This window comes from Haliotis asinina, chromosome 6 (assembly GCF_037392515.1).
Source record: "Haliotis asinina isolate JCU_RB_2024 chromosome 6, JCU_Hal_asi_v2, whole genome shotgun sequence".
Lineage (NCBI taxonomy): Eukaryota > Metazoa > Mollusca > Gastropoda > Lepetellida > Haliotidae > Haliotis > Haliotis asinina.
This window is the reverse complement of record NC_090285.1, coordinates 24,836,061-24,854,416: the sequence shown is the minus strand read 5'-3', so window position 1 is coordinate 24,854,416 and position 18,356 is coordinate 24,836,061. Positions and strand designations below refer to the sequence as shown.

The following is an 18,356-nucleotide window of genomic DNA, read 5'->3' as shown; positions in this document are numbered from 1 at the left end:
CATCTGTTTCATGGTTCTATTTTCGTAAATCCACTATACGATCAGAGATGTAATACATATAGTAGTTAAGAATTAAGAACACATATTGTCTTCACCAGTATGTAGTGTCAGTGCATTTTGTAACACTAGCCCAAGAGCATTCGTTGGGGTGCTCTCGAGTGGAGGTTCAGGATGGTTAGTAGGAGACGTAAGGCAAAAGTCCGCGGTAGACTTGAGGTCAGCAGCAACCATTTTTATTATAGTTGGGGCATAATGGTCGAAATGACTTTTCAGAGGGAGGAGTGTGATAAGAGGGGATACACCGAATTTTTGCTGAATACATTACAGAGACAAAGGATAGAATTTCGGTGCACTTTGGACATTTATTGAGACAAATAGATCGTTTGATTAAATGAAGTTTTAAAGTAACGTATTCAGATGATTTAGTCTATGACACAAATTATCAAAAACTCAGGAACTTTAAGAGTTCATAACATGAAACGGGTTTAAGTTCAAATGTACACTTAATTAAAGGGTGTAGAAGCCGCATTGTCTTCACCTGAAGGAAGATCTTCAACCCTGATTTCAGTCATTCCCAAGGCGTACGTGTGACGTTTGACACTTTGACAGTGTTATTACAAAGTGTGTTAAGATATGTAAAATCTTATTACATTTCGCTATTCAACCCGGTTTGTGAATATATATAAAAACGTGTTTTGTAATAAACTACCAGAAAACGCAGAAAACATTTTATATCCAGGAACAGATTTAAGGTTAGGTTTACACTTACTTGTAGAACACATATACTGTCCTCAGCGGAAAGAATACATAATAAAATGGCTTAGGTGCGAAATGTTTTTGGACTTTGAAGAATTTATTACAATGTCCGCTGTTATTACAAAGTGGGTTGGTTCGAGAGTAACCCGTTTTGTAATAACCCGTTATGTAATAAACTCGTTTAGGTGCGAAACTCTTTTGGACTTAAACAACGAAACCATCAAAACGAATACGTACCTGTTTACTTTTTCATCTCCAAATACACCCAAATCAGTGAACGCAGACTACCGTAACATTCCAGTTGATACATACATCCCGAACCCGCTCAGGTGTTTTAAATGCCAGAAATATGGACACGGTGTAAATACTTGCACATTGTCTGTTGTGTGTGCTCACCGTGGTGAGAAGACACACACAACAGAAGATTGTGACAGTGATTATAAAAAATGCACCAATTGATCAGGCGACCATTCTTCATTTTCTAAACAGTGTCATATTTGGAAAGAACAAATGGAGATCAATAAAATACAGTTTACACAAAATATCTCTTTTTCGGAGCAAACTGGTAAAGAGATCTGAACTTTCAGAAAGTTATGCTACAGTAGCAAAAACATCATCGGGATCTAGCTCTAAAACAACATCAACCACAAGCTGCCAAACTACCTTAACTTGGGTAAATTGTGATTCTCCACAACTTTTGTACCCTGCTGTTTCATCACAGACTGAGGAATCACTTCCTAGTACCTCAAAGTCTTCTTCTGATAACAAATCATCATCTCAGTGACACTCAAAGTCTCAGTGGACAGCTGATAGTCAGCAAACTGGAAAAGGTAAACCGAAGCCAAAGTCTGATGCTTCAAAATAACAAAGGGTCACAGAACAAAATTTAACTGTTCAATAAATACGGGTTTCTCAAAGACATGGATGTTTCTGAAAACGTCCATTCTAGGGCACATAGCTTGTCGCCCTCCAAAAGAGTGCGGGGTAGATCCCCAATAAATCCCCCCCCCCAAAAAAAAAGATAGTTTATTCCAATAATATTGTACAGTGGAACTGCAGAGGATTGAGGACTAATTTACATGAATTACAGCTATTAGTCCAAGATTTTACACCTTCAGTGATATGTCTCCAAGACACATATTTAAAACAAACAGATACATTTGACCTTCGTCATTTTAATGCATATCATTCATTTTCACCTCCGGGTGATAGAGCCACTAGCGGGTCATCCATTCTAGTCAGACAAAACGTTATTCAAAGCCCTGTATCACTTAATACTAATATGCTGGCTGTTGCTGTGAGAATTACTTTACATGTAGCGTTTATGCTATGCTCACTCTATATTTCGCCGTCGTCGGCGTTTGCCAAAACTGATCTTCAAGCCCTGTATGACCAACTCCCGAAGCCCTGTATTATAATGGGAGATTTAAATGGGCACAACCCACTCTGGGGTAGTGTAACTACAAACGCTAAAGGTAACTTGTACGAGGACTTTTGTTCTGACAATGATTTATGTATTTATAATGATGGTTCAAATACATATTTACACCCTGGTACAGGGACCTATTCTGCTCTTGACTTGTCATTGACAAATTCAGAACTACTAAATGAATTCGAATGGTCAGTCCACGATGACCCTGTGGAAGTGACCATTTTCCTACTGTATTAAAAGCTGTAACTCCATCCGATGTTCCTCCATCATCAAGACGAAGGTTAAAAAGGCTAACTGGGCTTTATATGAAACACTGTGTGCTGAAAAACTTAAACCTGAACGTTTATTGACGTTCCGATGCTATTAAATGCTTTTCTGAAGAACTGAATTCCATAGCTGATGAATGTATACCAAAGTCCTCTGTAGTTCCACACATAAGAAAACCATGGTTCAACGATGAGTGCAAACAAGCTAGGAAGGCAAGGAAAAAAGCAGAACATTATTTCCGTCTCCATCATATGGTGCATAATTTAAATAAATTTAAAACCCTTGCTAAACACTCCTCCTCTTCAAATTATGTACCAAATTCCAGCAATATCAAAAACTACAAGAGAAGAAAACTATTAATTTCAATTATGATAATGGAGAAGATTATAGTGAATTTTTTTCTATTCATGAACTCCATACTGCTCTTGATCAAGCACATGACACTGCTTCTGGAGCTGATAACATACATTATCAACTCCTGAAGCACTTACCAGAATCCTGTTTAGAGACGCTCTTATCACTTTTTGATGATATTTGGACTTCCGGGAAATTCCCTACTTCATGGCGTGATGCTATAGTAGTACCAATACCTAAACCTGGACGTGATCATTCAGACCCATCCAATTATCGTCCAATTTCATTAACTAGCTGTGTTTGCAAGACCATGGAACGCATGATAAATAATCGACTTGTTTGGTACTTGGAAACAAATAATCTTATCACAGATATACAATGTGGTTTCCGGGAAAACAGAAGTACTGTCGATCATTTGGTGCGTTTAGAATCATTTGTGAAAAACACGCTGATTAATAAACAACATGCTGTGTCTATCTTTTTTGATCTTGAGAAAGCATATGACACAACCTGGAAATATGGCATTCTGAGAGAGTTACATTATTTCGGTCTGCGAGGTCGTTTGCCTGAATTCATGGTCAAATTTTCAAATAATAGGCAATTTCAAGTCCGCGTGGGTTCTACCCTGTCTGATCATTATAATCAGGATCAGGGTTTTCCACAAGGCAGTATTTTGTCAGTCACACTTTTTAGCATCAAGATCAACAGTTTATCAAAAGTGTTAAACGATTCAAATGATGGATCGTTTTTTGTGGATGATTTTAATATTTCTTGTCGTGGTAAAAATATGCATACTATTGAACGGCAACTGCAGCTTTGTTTAAACAAAATAAATGAATGGTGTCTTGAAAACGGCTTTAAATTTTCTAAATCCAAAACTAACTGTATACACTTTTGTAGAAAATATAAACCGCATAAAGATCCTGAACTATCTCTAGATGGTACTCCCATTAAATTTGTCAAGGAGGTCAAGTTCTTGGGCCTAATTGTTAACTCACACCTAACGTTTCTGCCTCATATTAAATCTCTGAAAATTAAATGCCTGAAATCACTTGACTTGTTGAAAGTGGTATCCAATTCTAAATGGGGAGGTGATCAAGCTACCCTCCTCCATCTATATCGATCACTTGTCCGTTCTAAACTTGACTATGGCTCCTTTGTATATGGTGGAGCCTGCAACAGAAACTTAAAATTATTAGATTCTGTTCATCATCAAGGTCTAAGACTTTGTCTTGGGTCCTTTAGGACCTCTCCTGTTGGCAGTCTACATGTTGAAGCCTATGAACCTGCGGAGCCTGCAAAGGCAACCTTAAACTTCTTGATCCTGTCCACCACCAAGGTCTAAGACTTTGTATTGGGTCCTTCAGAACTTCACCTATTGACAGTCTTTACGTTGAGGCCGATGAACCATCTCTTACACAACGCCGTATAAAATTATCTTTACAATATCTAACAAAGCTATACTCTAACAAATCTAACCCTGCATATAACTGTGTTATCAATCCTCTCTACGAGGACTTGTACAACAAAAAATCCTCTCTTGTTCCACCTCTCGGACACAGAATTAAACCTTTTCTTTCTTCGGCCGGTATTGAGCTGGAAAACATAGCTCCTTCCCGTCTCCTTTCTTCTCCTGCTTGGCAATTAGTGAGGCCCCAAGTTGACCTAACACTGACAACATTTAAACAATCAGAAACTAATGACTTACAATATAAACATGAATATAATCTATTAAAATGTAAATACATGTATAGCAATTACAAACCACTATTTACAGATGGGTCCAAATGTGGTGTATAGCGTGTAATATTATCTAGATTACCGAATAGCAGGTGTATTTTTACAGCGGAAGCAAACGCCATATTAGCGGCTCTTAAATGCATTCAAAGACATATTAAACATAAACAATACATAATGTTTTCTGATTCTATTTCATGTCTTCGGGCTCATAAAAACCTTGTAAACATCCACTTTTTATTGAAATTATTGAATGGTGTGATGATCTTACTACTGGCCAGTGCCACATCATCTTTCGTCGGTTGCTCAGCCACGTTGGCATTTCTGGGAACAAAATAACCGATAATTCTAACGGACTAGTGCGCTTTATAATTGAATTAGGATTTTCTGATTCTCTCCCCACTTGGAATTGGCAACAACTTTCAGTAAGTCAACGGTCATCAGGCATTAGTTTTCAAATACTCAATGTGTGGTGATCAAAGATTACACCGAGGAATTTAGCTTCTTTCACATCCTGTATAGTCGTGAAACCTAAAACTAAATCTGGGTCTCAGTGAGGTTTGTATTTCCTACAGAAGTGGATACAGTTTGTATTAGCTTTGAAACTTTAAATCCGTTTTCTAACGACCATTTATGAATTCTATTTAGACATATTTGTAAATGCCTTTCAGCAGTATTCATATTTCTTTGCCACATGACATGCTGAAATCATCCAGAATAGGAGATCCATCAATGGAACCATTTAAAACCTTAGAGAGACTATTCATTTTATTGCTGAACAAGATGACAGATAACATACTGCCTTGTGGACACCCTGATCCCGATTATATTGATCATGCAGGGTAAAACCCTCGCGTACTTGAAATTGCCTGTTACTTAAAAACTCGAATATGAACTTAAGCAAACGGCCTCGTAATCCAAAAACATTTAAATCTTTTAAAATGCCATGTTTCCATGTAGTGTATGTTTTTATCTGGGTAAAAAGGGATGGACTAATCGAACTAAATGGTCAGTGGTACTGTCATATTTTCTGAAATCCACACTGAATGTTAGTTATTCAAGTATTAGATTCCAATTACCATGTTAGTCTATTATTGATACTGCATCATGTTCCATACCTTAGCCATCGGCGTACGTGAATTGATTCTAGATACATAATTTTGCCAAGATTGGAGTTTATTTTGTTTAAAGGTACGCTGCGCCTTCAAAGATTTTGAATTTGTTTAAATTATGACACATACGATTGCGACGGAAATAAATTCCCCGCACTTTTCCTTGCCTTCCTAGCTTGTTTGCAGTTGGGATTTTATAGAATCGGGAACGCCAATAAAAAGTTCAGGTTAAAGTTTTTCTCTACCCAGTGTTTCGTATAAAGACCAATTTGCTTTAGTAAAGTTCCATCGTGATGATGGAGGAACATCAAATGGGTTTATAGGTTGTAGAATGGTAGGGAAGTGATCACTACCACAGAGGTCATCATGAACTGACCATTCAAATTCATTAAGAAGAGTTGGGTCTGTAATTGGAAAATTAAATGAAGAGTATGTACCGGTGCAAGGATGTAAATACGTTTTAGAAGTATCATTCAAAATACACAAATCATTGGCGGACAAAAATTCTGCCAAACTATTTCCCCTACTGCTCGTATGCAAACTTCCCCAAAGAAGATTATGTGCGTTTAGGTCGCCCATTATAATACAAAGCTTTGGAAGTTGGTCATGGAGTGTTTGAAGTTTATTTTGCTGAAGAGAATAAGATGGAGGAATGTAAAAGTCCTGCTTTACCAATATTGATGTGCCATCAGTGGCTTTAGCCCTTGTAGGTGGAAGCAAACGATAAGAATCATATTGTCTGGTTTTCAGTTGATCTGCACTTTTTCATTATGTTTTCTGTAAGCGAAATGCCAGTGGTTTCAGATCTTAGTGATAACAGTTGCAAATCAGTGAAACTGTTCCCAAGTCCACTTGATTACTGGTTGATAACCGTTCATGGTGGTTTAACTGATGTTCCCTTGAGTGGAGACTGGAGGGCTGAGCTCCATGTCTAACGGTTCAAATCGATTTTGAACCGAAGCAGGGGATGAGGGAAAAGAATGCACTCCCAAGTTTCGTAGGGCCCTAGCTCCTCTTCTCATCTGTTTCTTTTCTGTTTTCGTCAATTGTACTGAGGTTTCTCTTGTAACATTGTCTGGTGCTGAGTGTTGTCAGTGGGACATCTGTTTGTATTTCGGATGCTGAGGTATCCAGTACAGAAAAACCTTATTCCAGAATGATCTGATCACCATTCACCCGCCTGATCGACGTTTGGCATTGAGTAGAAAGTCTGGAAGATTTGACAACAGGTATAGGAGGTGAGGAATCTACAGCTGAATAAGAAATAGAAAAAGTCTGAGATGGAACGGAAACCAACCTCTTCGCTTCATGATAAGAAACATTGCTTGTATGTTTGATTTTCAGTATTTTGAATTGGCGTTCAAAGACAGGACATGATGTAGAAGGGCCTGCATGCTCCTCGCCACAGTTGACACACTGAATGATTCATTTGTACATTAAGAACTCGCATGAGTGCCACCGCAACGGTAGCAAACAGTACTCTCAGTATGACAAGACATGCCCAAATCTTTGGCATTTGTAACATCTGGGTGGAATAGGAACGTATACGGCCGCTGCAATGTTGAAATAGCCAGCTTTCATGGACTTTAATATGGTCGAACAGTTAAATGTAAAGAGGTAGGTATTTGTTTTGATTATATTGTTGTCTTGCTCTTTGGTGAAACGCTTCACAGCTGTAACACCTTGAGTTCCCAATTCAGTTACAATTTCCTAATCACTAATAAACACCAGATCTTGAGTGATTCCTCTACTTGAGTTCAGTGTTCTGTGCACCGCGACAACAACCTGTGTATTAACAAACTGCTGAAGACCAGTCAGACTGTTGCGTCTGAGCACATTCAACTAACAATGAACCACTTCAGATGCAGGTGACATTTTTCAGTTCTGCACCGGCACCTTCAAATACCCTTGGAGATGGCAAAAGTGCTGAGTTTCAACAGAAAGAACAACGATAAACCTATATACAAGAATCAGAGTTTTCAGTTAATGTTTCGTCATCAGAATCAACATGTCTACGCTTGATAGCTTTTGAAGAACTAGAGTGAATGTGGAGAGGCATGATGGGATAAATATATTCAGCTGCTCAGCGCCCCTCTACCTCTTTACATTTAACAGCGGAAGCCAGCCTGTAACACCAGGGCTACGGAGATGTTATACTCGAGTAAATATACACATGAATAACTATGATATCCAAAAGAACATATGCCTGGCTGGTTCGGCCCATGACACATTTCTCAAGAAACAGAATTCAGAGGTTAATATCACCCGATTGGCCCAAGAGTCACCGCCTTCTGACACATCACTCTAAGCATTTACTGTATGTACAAAAGAATAAGGAAAACATCCAGTGTCAAAATACAATGTAAGCAAGATACTGTCAACAGGGCACGGCATGACCAACCGATTGATAGAGCCGGGCTACTTCTACCACCCGTCTAGGTGAAGGTAGGGACAAAGTTGTGTGTTAGGCAACAGGAACACGGGCCCAGGTCTCTATTGCCCTCACCCCTTCCTCCACCGATAGAGGACCGCAACCCACGGGACGAGATTATGGACACACAAATAGAAAAATATGTAACTAGAAACAAATATCCATATTTCGAATTTCCATGAATGTTGCGATGTATTAGATACAAAGTAACTGTTTTATTTTGAAAGGTGAATACACAGTATATCCATGATGTGTAGCGTAATTGAGATAATTTGATAGAAATTAAAAAAAGAAAGCTCTTCACTATTAGACAAAATGTCATATATCAGAAGACAGACTATTTGATGGCAGCCATTCTACTAATTCCTGGTTTACACCACAGCGTGAAAAACCATCAATATGCCATACTCTATTTAGGTTTGTAAAAAAACAGATGATACCATTCAATACTGATGGTTAATAAGTCTTGATTATACACGCCCGCAGCTGCTGACGGCTAAGTGATTGGTTTAAAGTCTCGATTAGTACACGAGTTCAAGCGAAATAATAAGAAATGCATAATCACATCTCATGTGAAGACTTTCTCTCTTACATCTAATCATTTGAATTGGTCGATGATCCGAGCATAGAGTGGACTCGTGTGACACTGATTTGGGGGAAGCAGTTTTGCACGCACATGATTCGTACTTTCTAGACAACCTTGGAACACCACGCCCTCATCAATCTCTACTTCTGGACACTCGAGATGTTGCAGATGGTAGTGTTTCCTAAATGTCCAGCTTCAGCACCCTCCTACATGTTGCGACATAAGCATCCGTGTTGCCTCCCTTCTTCTGAGGGCCATTCAGAAAAGCAGCAATCCTTTCCTGTGAGACCATCATTGATTTGAAAGCCTGAAATACAGCACAGGATTAGGAGAACACGATATCATACGTTCTTAACATTCTAGAATATATTACTGTGGGTTATTAAGAATACATACAAATAGGTCTGAGAGTAAGTGTCCACTAAGTGGGTCGCGTTTTCTTCATGTTACTGCTTGTGCATTCTCTCGGATAACATTTTGTTTCATTTTGGAAATAGAAAGGTAACACTGTGCGTATCTAATACTGTAATGTAAATGAATGGCTGTCTTGAATTTCTTTCTCATCGACAACATATCTTTGTGATACTTCATACCACCATATTCTGTCATAGTGAACAGTGTCCTATAGAGCTATGATGACATCACGAATACGGACCCTGGTGAAGTTCATAACAACTACCATGATGATCACGTGTGTTGATACCAAGCTGATGTATAACTGAGACGACGGCCTCTCTCATGACACCCACACACGCACGCACGCACGAACGAACGAACACTGACCTTCAATGAAGGGTAGTCTGAGAGTGTCTCTTCTCCAAAGTATTCCGTCACACTGAGCAGGACCTCTATGAGACCAATATCAGCCAAACTCATTGACTCGCCCACCAGAAAACCTGTCCCGTTTTTTTTCAGGGCCTAGGTAGAAAAATACGTGTAATTGCATTTTATTTCTCTTAGAATTTAGCGGGTGTCAGTATTGTGAGTGTTGCGTTTTTAAGAGATGGGCTCAAGAATGATCTGGAAGCTTCATGAACAACTTAAATGAAACATTTATGAATAAATCTTGGACCATGTAAAGGGCAATATATGCCTATGTCGTATTAGCTTACACCAGCGGGTGTTCACCGTGGATACACTGAAGCATAGGCCTGGTTTGGATACTTGACCGCAGTTGCTTACATTTGAATATCATTGCCATTATGATTAAATCATAGCCAAATATACATACGTTTACATGTATTTCACTTATTGCCGACACTCAGACAAGTCATGATGTACATCTAACCTGGTCAAAGATGGGCAGATAACGGGGTAGAGCTTTAGCTTTGGCTGCTGCTAACACCTCCTTTGGATCTTGGAAGACCAAGTAAAGAAAACTTTTATAAAAGTCACGAGTTCCTTCGTAGAACATGTCAATTCTGAAAAAAATATAAGACTTTATATTTAATGCATACATTCAACATATACAATGCACATACACTATTCGGAAGCTTATGACTTAGGACCAAGACACCCCTCAATATTAAACAGAAAAAAAGAGCTAAATTCACAGATGCATAATTGAACAGACTTCAGTCGTATCGAAAACACATTTGGGAAGAGAAGACGACTGCAGATGGCCCAAGCCAAGGCTTTAACAACATGTTAGCACTTTTTACCAATGTCGACAACTTTCAGCCAGATTTGTCATTGTTCTTATTACGTGATTGACATCGGTATGATTACACAACTGTTTTCACGTTATTGCACGCAATACTTCCATTTAACAAGTGTCCATTTCTTGATCCAGTTAAGTATTCATTGAGTTTATTATATGTATGGAACGTTTAACCAATTACTTTGTAGTGAAAACTGTATATTTAACTGTGTTATATCTGTCACGACAATGTTTTGAAACTGTTAAAATAAAGCTAGTGTCGGGGTTTTGTGAGCATATTCGGCTGAGTGCAAATGTATGGACAAGCGGTAAACCTTCCTCTGACTATTTTTAGTGTGGTTTGTAATGCGATGCTTATCATGAGACGAACTGTGTCCGAACTTGATTGTAAATATGTCTCTGAAGAAGTTTGAAGTTTCGCATGTTCGATCTCGCTTAATAATCTGAATAAACTAACTGAACTTGAAAAATAGTAGTCAAAACTGGACATATAATCTTTTCTATATCTGCCACTGTAGGGAGATCGCAAATTTGTGAACGACCGGTAAGCATTCCTGGGACTTTTTATGTTTGTTGTCTGTGTTCCGATTTTGACCATACGTCGGACACGTGTGAACGTAATTGTAAATACGGCGCTGAGGAATATTGACATATCATAAATTCAATCTCACTTAGAGGTCTCTTCATTGGAGTCCCCATATAATCCTCCCTTCCTGGCAACGTATCTCACAATGGCACCAGATTGCACCAGCTCCAGCCCATCTATCTCCAACAGAGAGTTGCCAGGTGTGCTATGTTGGGTGACCAATGAGAGGTTTATCCGGTTTTCACCAGTGTGAAAGACATGAAACGATGTGTTACTTTTTCGCAAATTAGACAGTTGTGTAAGACACGCGACACAGAGCAGGATTATTTACCAGCTGCAGATGAATGGAATACGATTTCTTTTACGTGGATATTGATACATTCCTGAACAAGGTAGTAGCCTGACATTGTTGCTATAAAATTAGTCTGTTTTGCATTCATTATTTGCATTTTGTTTTAATTTATTTTTTGTAGCATTCAGCAGAATCGAAATGACAGAAAACACACACTTGATCGCGTATGTGTGTGAAATAGGATGAAATAGGATGCACATTGGCAATCTATACAATGTTTGAATGTTACAGTCATGTTATAAATTTACTATAAGTATCAGCAGACCATGTTTTTTTTATTAATTTTCAAAATCATAGAAATATGACAATAAACTAATTACGGTTATGAGACAAAACATAGAGACGTACATTGGCTTCGTTATGTTTTGAAACTGTTAAAATAAAGCTAGTGTCGGGGTTTTGTGAGCATATTCGGCTGAGTGCAAATGTATGGACAAGCGGTAAACCTTCCTCTGACTATTTTTAGTGTGGTTTGTAATGCGATGCTTATCATGAGACGAACTGTGTCCGAACTTGATTGTAAATATGTCTCTGAAGAAGTTTGAAGTTTCGCATGTTCGATCTCGCTTAATAATCTGAATAAACTAACTGAACTTGAAAAATAGTAGTCAAAACTGGACATATAATCTTTTCTATATCTGCCACTGTAGGGAGATCGCAAATTTGTGAACGACCGGTAAGCATTCCTGGGACTTTTTATGTTTGTTGTCTGTGTTCCGATTTTGACCATACGTCGGACACGTGTGAACGTAATTGTAAATACGGCGCTGAGGAATATTGACATATCATAAATTCAATCTCACTTAGAGGTCTCTTCATTGGAGTCCCCATATAATCCTCCCTTCCTGGCAACGTATCTCACAATGGCACCAGATTGCACCAGCTCCAGCCCATCTATCTCCAACAGAGGCACCTGATGAAACATCAGTTTCCCTTCTGTAACAAATATACATACAAGGTATAATACATGTAATGCAGAGTGTAACATTGTGTGTGTGTGGGGGGGGGGGGGGGGGGGGGGGGGGACATTGAGACTCAACCAACAAAGCAGAAAAAACACAAGCCATTGTCAAAGTCAACATTGATTAAAGCAAATCTCGCATAACCAGTATCAAAATGAATTTCTTTGAAAATATAAAATATTCCGCTCTGTAAAAGGGAGAATTTTCCGCATCAGCAATTAACAACATCAACACAGATGTACGTGTTGATTAACGCATGTGATTTGAAAACTAGAAATTCAATGATGACAACTGTATGAGAAAACATTGTGTTGAACACGAACAACCAAACTAGCACCATATTCCAACTTTATTAACAATCCGTATAAATTATGTTAATTTGTAAAAAAAAATCAGCTCTGAAGCGATTTAAATAGGAAACATATATCCCTTAAGTAACAAGAAATAATACAAAATACTAATCAAAACAACTGTAACTCGGAGTGATATGCGTGCGAGTGTCACGTACGTTTTTGAGTCAAGGTTTTCTCGGTTGTAACCCTCAAAATATCCTTGCCTGAGCGTGGCTTGCTTTTTGACTGGATTGGGGGAAGAATCGCCCACACTGACAAACATGTTTCATGTTAAATTGCTTGTTGAGCTCTCTGCATAAGTCGGCATAATGCCGCAAAGACGACACATGGTTTTGTGTTTTTAAGTGCCAAAATCAAAATGGGCCCAAACGTTCGACCTTTCTTCATCCAGGACTGCCCACGTGGTCACGTTTATAGTAGAGTCACCTCCCTTTTCGGGTACTCGCAATTTGGACTCAAGTCCTACTGTGCCCGATCCGTTGCCCGGTACTCAAGTACAGGTCAGACTCCTTTAAAATTACACTACCTCGTAATTAACAAAGCTACTATTTGCTGGGAGAATAACACGATTACCTTCCAGTAACTTTTCATATTCTTGTCTCTCTTGGAGAAGTGTTTCGGTGAACTGAAAGAAACCTAGAGTTAATGGTAATGTCAAATTGTCGTCAAAATGTATTTCTATCTCATGTGAGCTGAGAATACTTAAAGGGGCACTGATGCGGGGCGAATAATGTTTCTCGTCAACGGTCTAATTACGAAATCCAACTGCAAATTGGTCGGCGCCCGCTCCCTCGATCGTGACGGACAAAGGGACTGGGCTCTGGTCCACCTTAGCAGAATTTCTTCACCTAAACAGTCAGGACGCCGGGTACTCACCATATGCCATTATTTAAAAATATCCATGGTATTCCTTGTCTGATCGTAACAAAATATCCCAGTTGTGTAGTTTTTTTCGGATGCTTGGATGGTATAGTGACTGATCTAATTTGATCCTTTTTCTGTTTTTATTACCTCGATATTAAATCATGTGAAAATATGTCGACATGCACGTAGCAAGCCATGAGTTTCGGTCCGAAAGATTGCACAGCTTTCTATTTAGATAGTTATGAATGTTGGCCCAGCTGTGATCATACGTAAATTTTCGTAGCTACCCTGGTGCATTATCTATGATAATAAAAACACACAGTTGATTTATTTGAATTCGTAAACTAAAAGCAATGACTTTGCCATTGGTAGAGAAATCTGAAATTTTTCTTACGTAAAAAAATGATTACACCTCTTCACCAAGTACACAGCAAATGCCTGTACGTATTTCTTATGTAACTAAGTTCCGTTGGTATCCTCAAAACAGTTTCGGCCCATAAGTGTTTTCAGGCTGCATGCCACACAGATTACATCTTCCTTGCTGTAACTCGCGTTTGATGGTGTAAACCTACACGTGTTATTTGTCATCATTCTCTTGGTGATCAGTTAATGAATTCATAACAGGTATAATTAGTGGTGACACCACTCAGGTTACTCAACAAAGGTTCCCATTTGGCATTTCTCCTGTCTGGAGTAAATACTCAACATTATAAGGTCTGTAGTAGCAAATGTATTGTATGTTATGTAATATGTACATGTAAGTGATGCAAGAGGGTTTATCAGCTGAGTTACAAAAGCAGACATCGATCAAAGGATTAACCGATAACACACTGATTGATTAATTACTTTTATCTTCTACAGCGGATGTGTCAAAAGGCAGTGTGTGTAGATGTACTAATCTATACTGACTACACCCTGTCGTAAAGCGGGAGTGTAAAAACAACATCCTTCCTTCAAAGAATTTACCACCATTGCGTTGATTGACTGACTGCTCATTGTTGGTTAACTAAATTACTTAAAATGGCGGCCATCATACATTTAGTTGCCAGGTGTGCTATGTTGGGTGACCAATGAGAGGTTTATCCGGTTTTCACCAGTGTGAAAGACATGAAACGATGTGTTACTTTTTCGCAAATTAGACAGTTGTGTAAGACACGCGACACAGAGCAGGATTATTTACCAGCTGCAGATGAATGGAATACGATTTCTTTTACGTGGATATTGATACATTCCTGAACAAGGTAGTAGCCTGACATTGTTGCTATAAAATTAGTCTGTTTTGCATTCATTATTTGCATTTTGTTTTAATTTATTTTTTGTAGCATTCAGCAGAATCGAAATGACAGAAAACACACACTTGATCGCGTATGTGTGTGAAATAGGATGAAATAGGATGCACATTGGCAATCTATACAATGTTTGAATGTTACAGTCATGTTATAAATTTACTATAAGTATCAGCAGACCATGTTTTTTTTATTAATTTTCAAAATCATAGAAATATGACAATAAACTAATTACGGTTATGAGACAAAACATAGAGACGTACATTGGCTTCGTTATTTTTCCATCCTAATATTTTTAAACCAGTTCTACCACTGGCAGATGATTAACCCTCAAAGTGTGTTTTGTTTTCATAATTAATTTGTAATGAAGTAAAGATGACTTCACCTTAGTTGATCTGTCTATAATTAAACAAGCTATCAATTGCGCATACGTACAGCGCAGCAGAGGTCATGAACCAATCACGAATTCTGGGATACCATCCGGGTACTCACGGGAGAAAAACAATAACAAAAGTTTAAACCAGTCCACGGAAATTGCTCCGCATCAGTGCCCCTTTATCGTCAAATTAACATGGGGTGCTGAAAATTAAAACGTAACGGATGAAGCCTTATAAGAACGTTTTAGTTGAATATTTTCGGTATATAATATCCACAACCTTTCCGTATCACACAAATTATTCTGTCGTGACACACGATCTTCTGTTCATTAGAGCGTATATGGCGATGATTAAAGGGACACTGATGCGGAGCAATTTCCGTGGACTGGTGGAAACTTTTGTTACTGTTTTTCTCAAGTGAGTACCCGGACGATATCCCAGAATTCGCGACTGGTTCGTGACCTCTGCTGCGCAATCCGTATGTGCAACTGATAGTTTAATTATAGACAGATCAACTTCATTACAAACGTATTATGAAAACAAATGAAACACTTTGAAGATTAATCATCTGCCAGTGGTAGAAATGGTAAAAAACTATTAGGACGGAAAAATAACGAAGCCAATGTACGTCTCTATATTTTGTCTCATAACCCTAATTAGTTTATTGTCATATTTGTATGATTTTGAAAATTAATAAAAGAACACACGGTCTGCTTATACTCATAGTATATTTCTAACATAACAGCAACATTTATACATTGTATAGATTGCCAATGTGGATCCTATTTCACACACATACGCGATCAAGTGTGTGTTTTCTGTCATATTGATTCTGCTGAATGCTACAAAAAATAAATTAAAACAAAATGCAAATAATGAATGTAAAACAGACTAATTTTATAGCAACAATGTCAGGCTACTACCTTGTTCAGGAATGTATCCATCAATATCCACGTAAAAGAAATCGTATTCCATTCATCTGCAGCTGGTAAATAATCCTGTGCTGTGTCGCGTGTCTTACACAACTGTCTAATTTGCGAAAAAGTAACACATCGTTTCACGTCTTTCGTTGGTGAAAACCTGATAAACCTCTCACTGGTCACCCAAGATAGCACACCTGGCAACTAACTGTATGATGTCCACTATTCTAAGTAATTTAGTTAACCAATAATGAGCAATCAATCGATCAACGCAAGGGTGATTAATTCTTTGAAGGGAGGATGTTGTTTTTACAATCGCACTTTACGACAGAGTGTAGTCATGTAGACACAACCTTTGTTGAGTAACCTGAGTGGTGTTACTACTAATTATACCTGTTATAAATTCATTAATTGACCATCCAGAGAATGATGACAAATAACACGTGTAGGTTTACACCATCAAACGCGAGTTACAGCAAGGAAGATGTAATCTCTGTGTGGCATGCAGCCTGAAAACACTTATGGGCCGAAACTGTTTTGAGGATACCAACGGAATTTCGTTACATAAGTAATACATACAGGCATTTGCTGTGTACTTGGGTAAATAGGTGAAATAAGGGGTTTTTTGTTACGTAAGAAAATTTTCAGATTTCTCTACCAATGGCAAAGTCATCGTTTATTGTTTACGAATTCAAATAAATCAACTGTGTGTTTTTATTATCATAAATAATAAACCATCGTAGCTACCATAGCTACCAAAATTTACGTATGATATTTGCCATCACAGCTGAACCAACACTCAAAACTACCTAAATATAAAGCTTTGCAATCTTCCGTACTGAAATAAATGGCTTGCTACGTGCCTGTAGACATCATATTTTCATGTAACATGATTAAATATCGAGGTTAAAAACACAGAAATAGGATCAAATTGAGTAACTATACCATCCAAGCACAGTACACTGCTGGGATATTTTGTTACGATCAGACAAGGAATACCATGGATATTTTTAAATAATGGCATATGATGGGCAACCGGCCTCCTGACTCTTTTGGGTGAAGAAATTCTGCTAATATGGACAGGAGCCCAGTTCCTTTGTCCGTCACGGTCGAAGGAGCGGGCGCTGACCAATTTGCAGTTTGGTGCCGTAATTAGACCGTTGGCGAGAAACATTATTCGCTCCGCATCAGTGCCCCTTTAACAGTCCTATATATTGGGTTGAAGTAGGCATGGACACGCTAGGCATTCGCCCAATCCCGCCGTTAACACATAGTCTTACCTGCTGATCTACGCATGTGGAGACATGTTGTTAATAAGAAAATGTATATTTCTTATACACAATACTGCTTCCCATGTCTTTCATTCACAATAAAGAAGATGGCATCCAAAAGAATTTGCCTGTATTTGTATTAATTCTAAATGTTATTCAAAGACTCTGCATATTTGTTAGTGGACAGCGTGATGTTCCCGAGAGGTGAGGTGATTTTGTCGGAATACTGTATATACACACAGTTGCCAACACAGTATTCCGACAAAATCACCTCACATCGGGATCATAAAACTCTTGCAACCACTTGACGCACTGAGTTAATGTGGCTTTCCCATCTTTACGAGGTACCCATTCACAGCTGGGTGGACTGAGAAGACACATAACCACAAGTTAACTGCACGCTGTCGTACCTGCAATTAGGTGTTGGCACGTATTCATGTGGCCATCATCTGATCATATACCAACGGATTCGTGGGTTCTTTTAAGAGAACAGGGTTGCATACTGTAGACTAGGTGTTGTGACAACACTGAACGTTTACTCCAAGTCTTTGTACACCCGGTCACAGGTGGCTTCGATCCCGTCACCTCACGATCGTTGGATCTCTTGCCTGGCTCGCCCACCAGCATGCACCGATGATCACGTCACAACTCGGTCAACCCTCGCCTCTATGGCTGATATGTTTATTTCCACCCTATCAATGGGCGTCCTCTGTCTTCCAGTACAAATCATTCTTTGGCGCAAACATACATAATCACATTTCAGGAATATGAAACAAAATAATTGCATATCACTAATGAACATACCTCAATACCACATGCTGCTAGTGTGAATCGCACGATTTCACCTAGTCCGCGGCCATCAAAGTATGTGAGTCCTACCGTCGCCATATTGCGTAACTACTGACGATTACAGTCATCTCCCTAGACTAACGCCCAGTCTCCTCTGGGCATAGCATGATGTTGCCATAAACACAAACAACTTACATAACTGAAACCGTTTATTTTATTTGAACTGCAATAAAATAAAGAACTTTATCAAGATGGGACATC

General features: G+C 38.6%; 1 protein-coding gene across 1 annotated transcript; it reads right to left on the bottom strand.

The window, feature by feature from the left end:
- Nucleotides 1-8,255: 8,255 nt before the first annotated feature.
- Nucleotides 8,256-18,234, bottom strand: LOC137287408 (glutathione S-transferase 3-like). The gene is made up of 6 exons (XM_067819675.1): nt 18,111-18,234; nt 13,162-13,213; nt 12,077-12,209; nt 9,964-10,096; nt 9,459-9,593; nt 8,256-8,982 (listed from the first exon to the last, which is right to left on the bottom strand). The coding sequence occupies exons 1-6, from the start codon at nt 18,192-18,194 to the stop codon at nt 8,857-8,859; spliced, it is 663 nt and encodes a 220-aa protein (XP_067675776.1). The 5' UTR covers nt 18,195-18,234; the 3' UTR covers nt 8,256-8,856.
- Nucleotides 18,235-18,356: the final 122 nt, after the last annotated feature.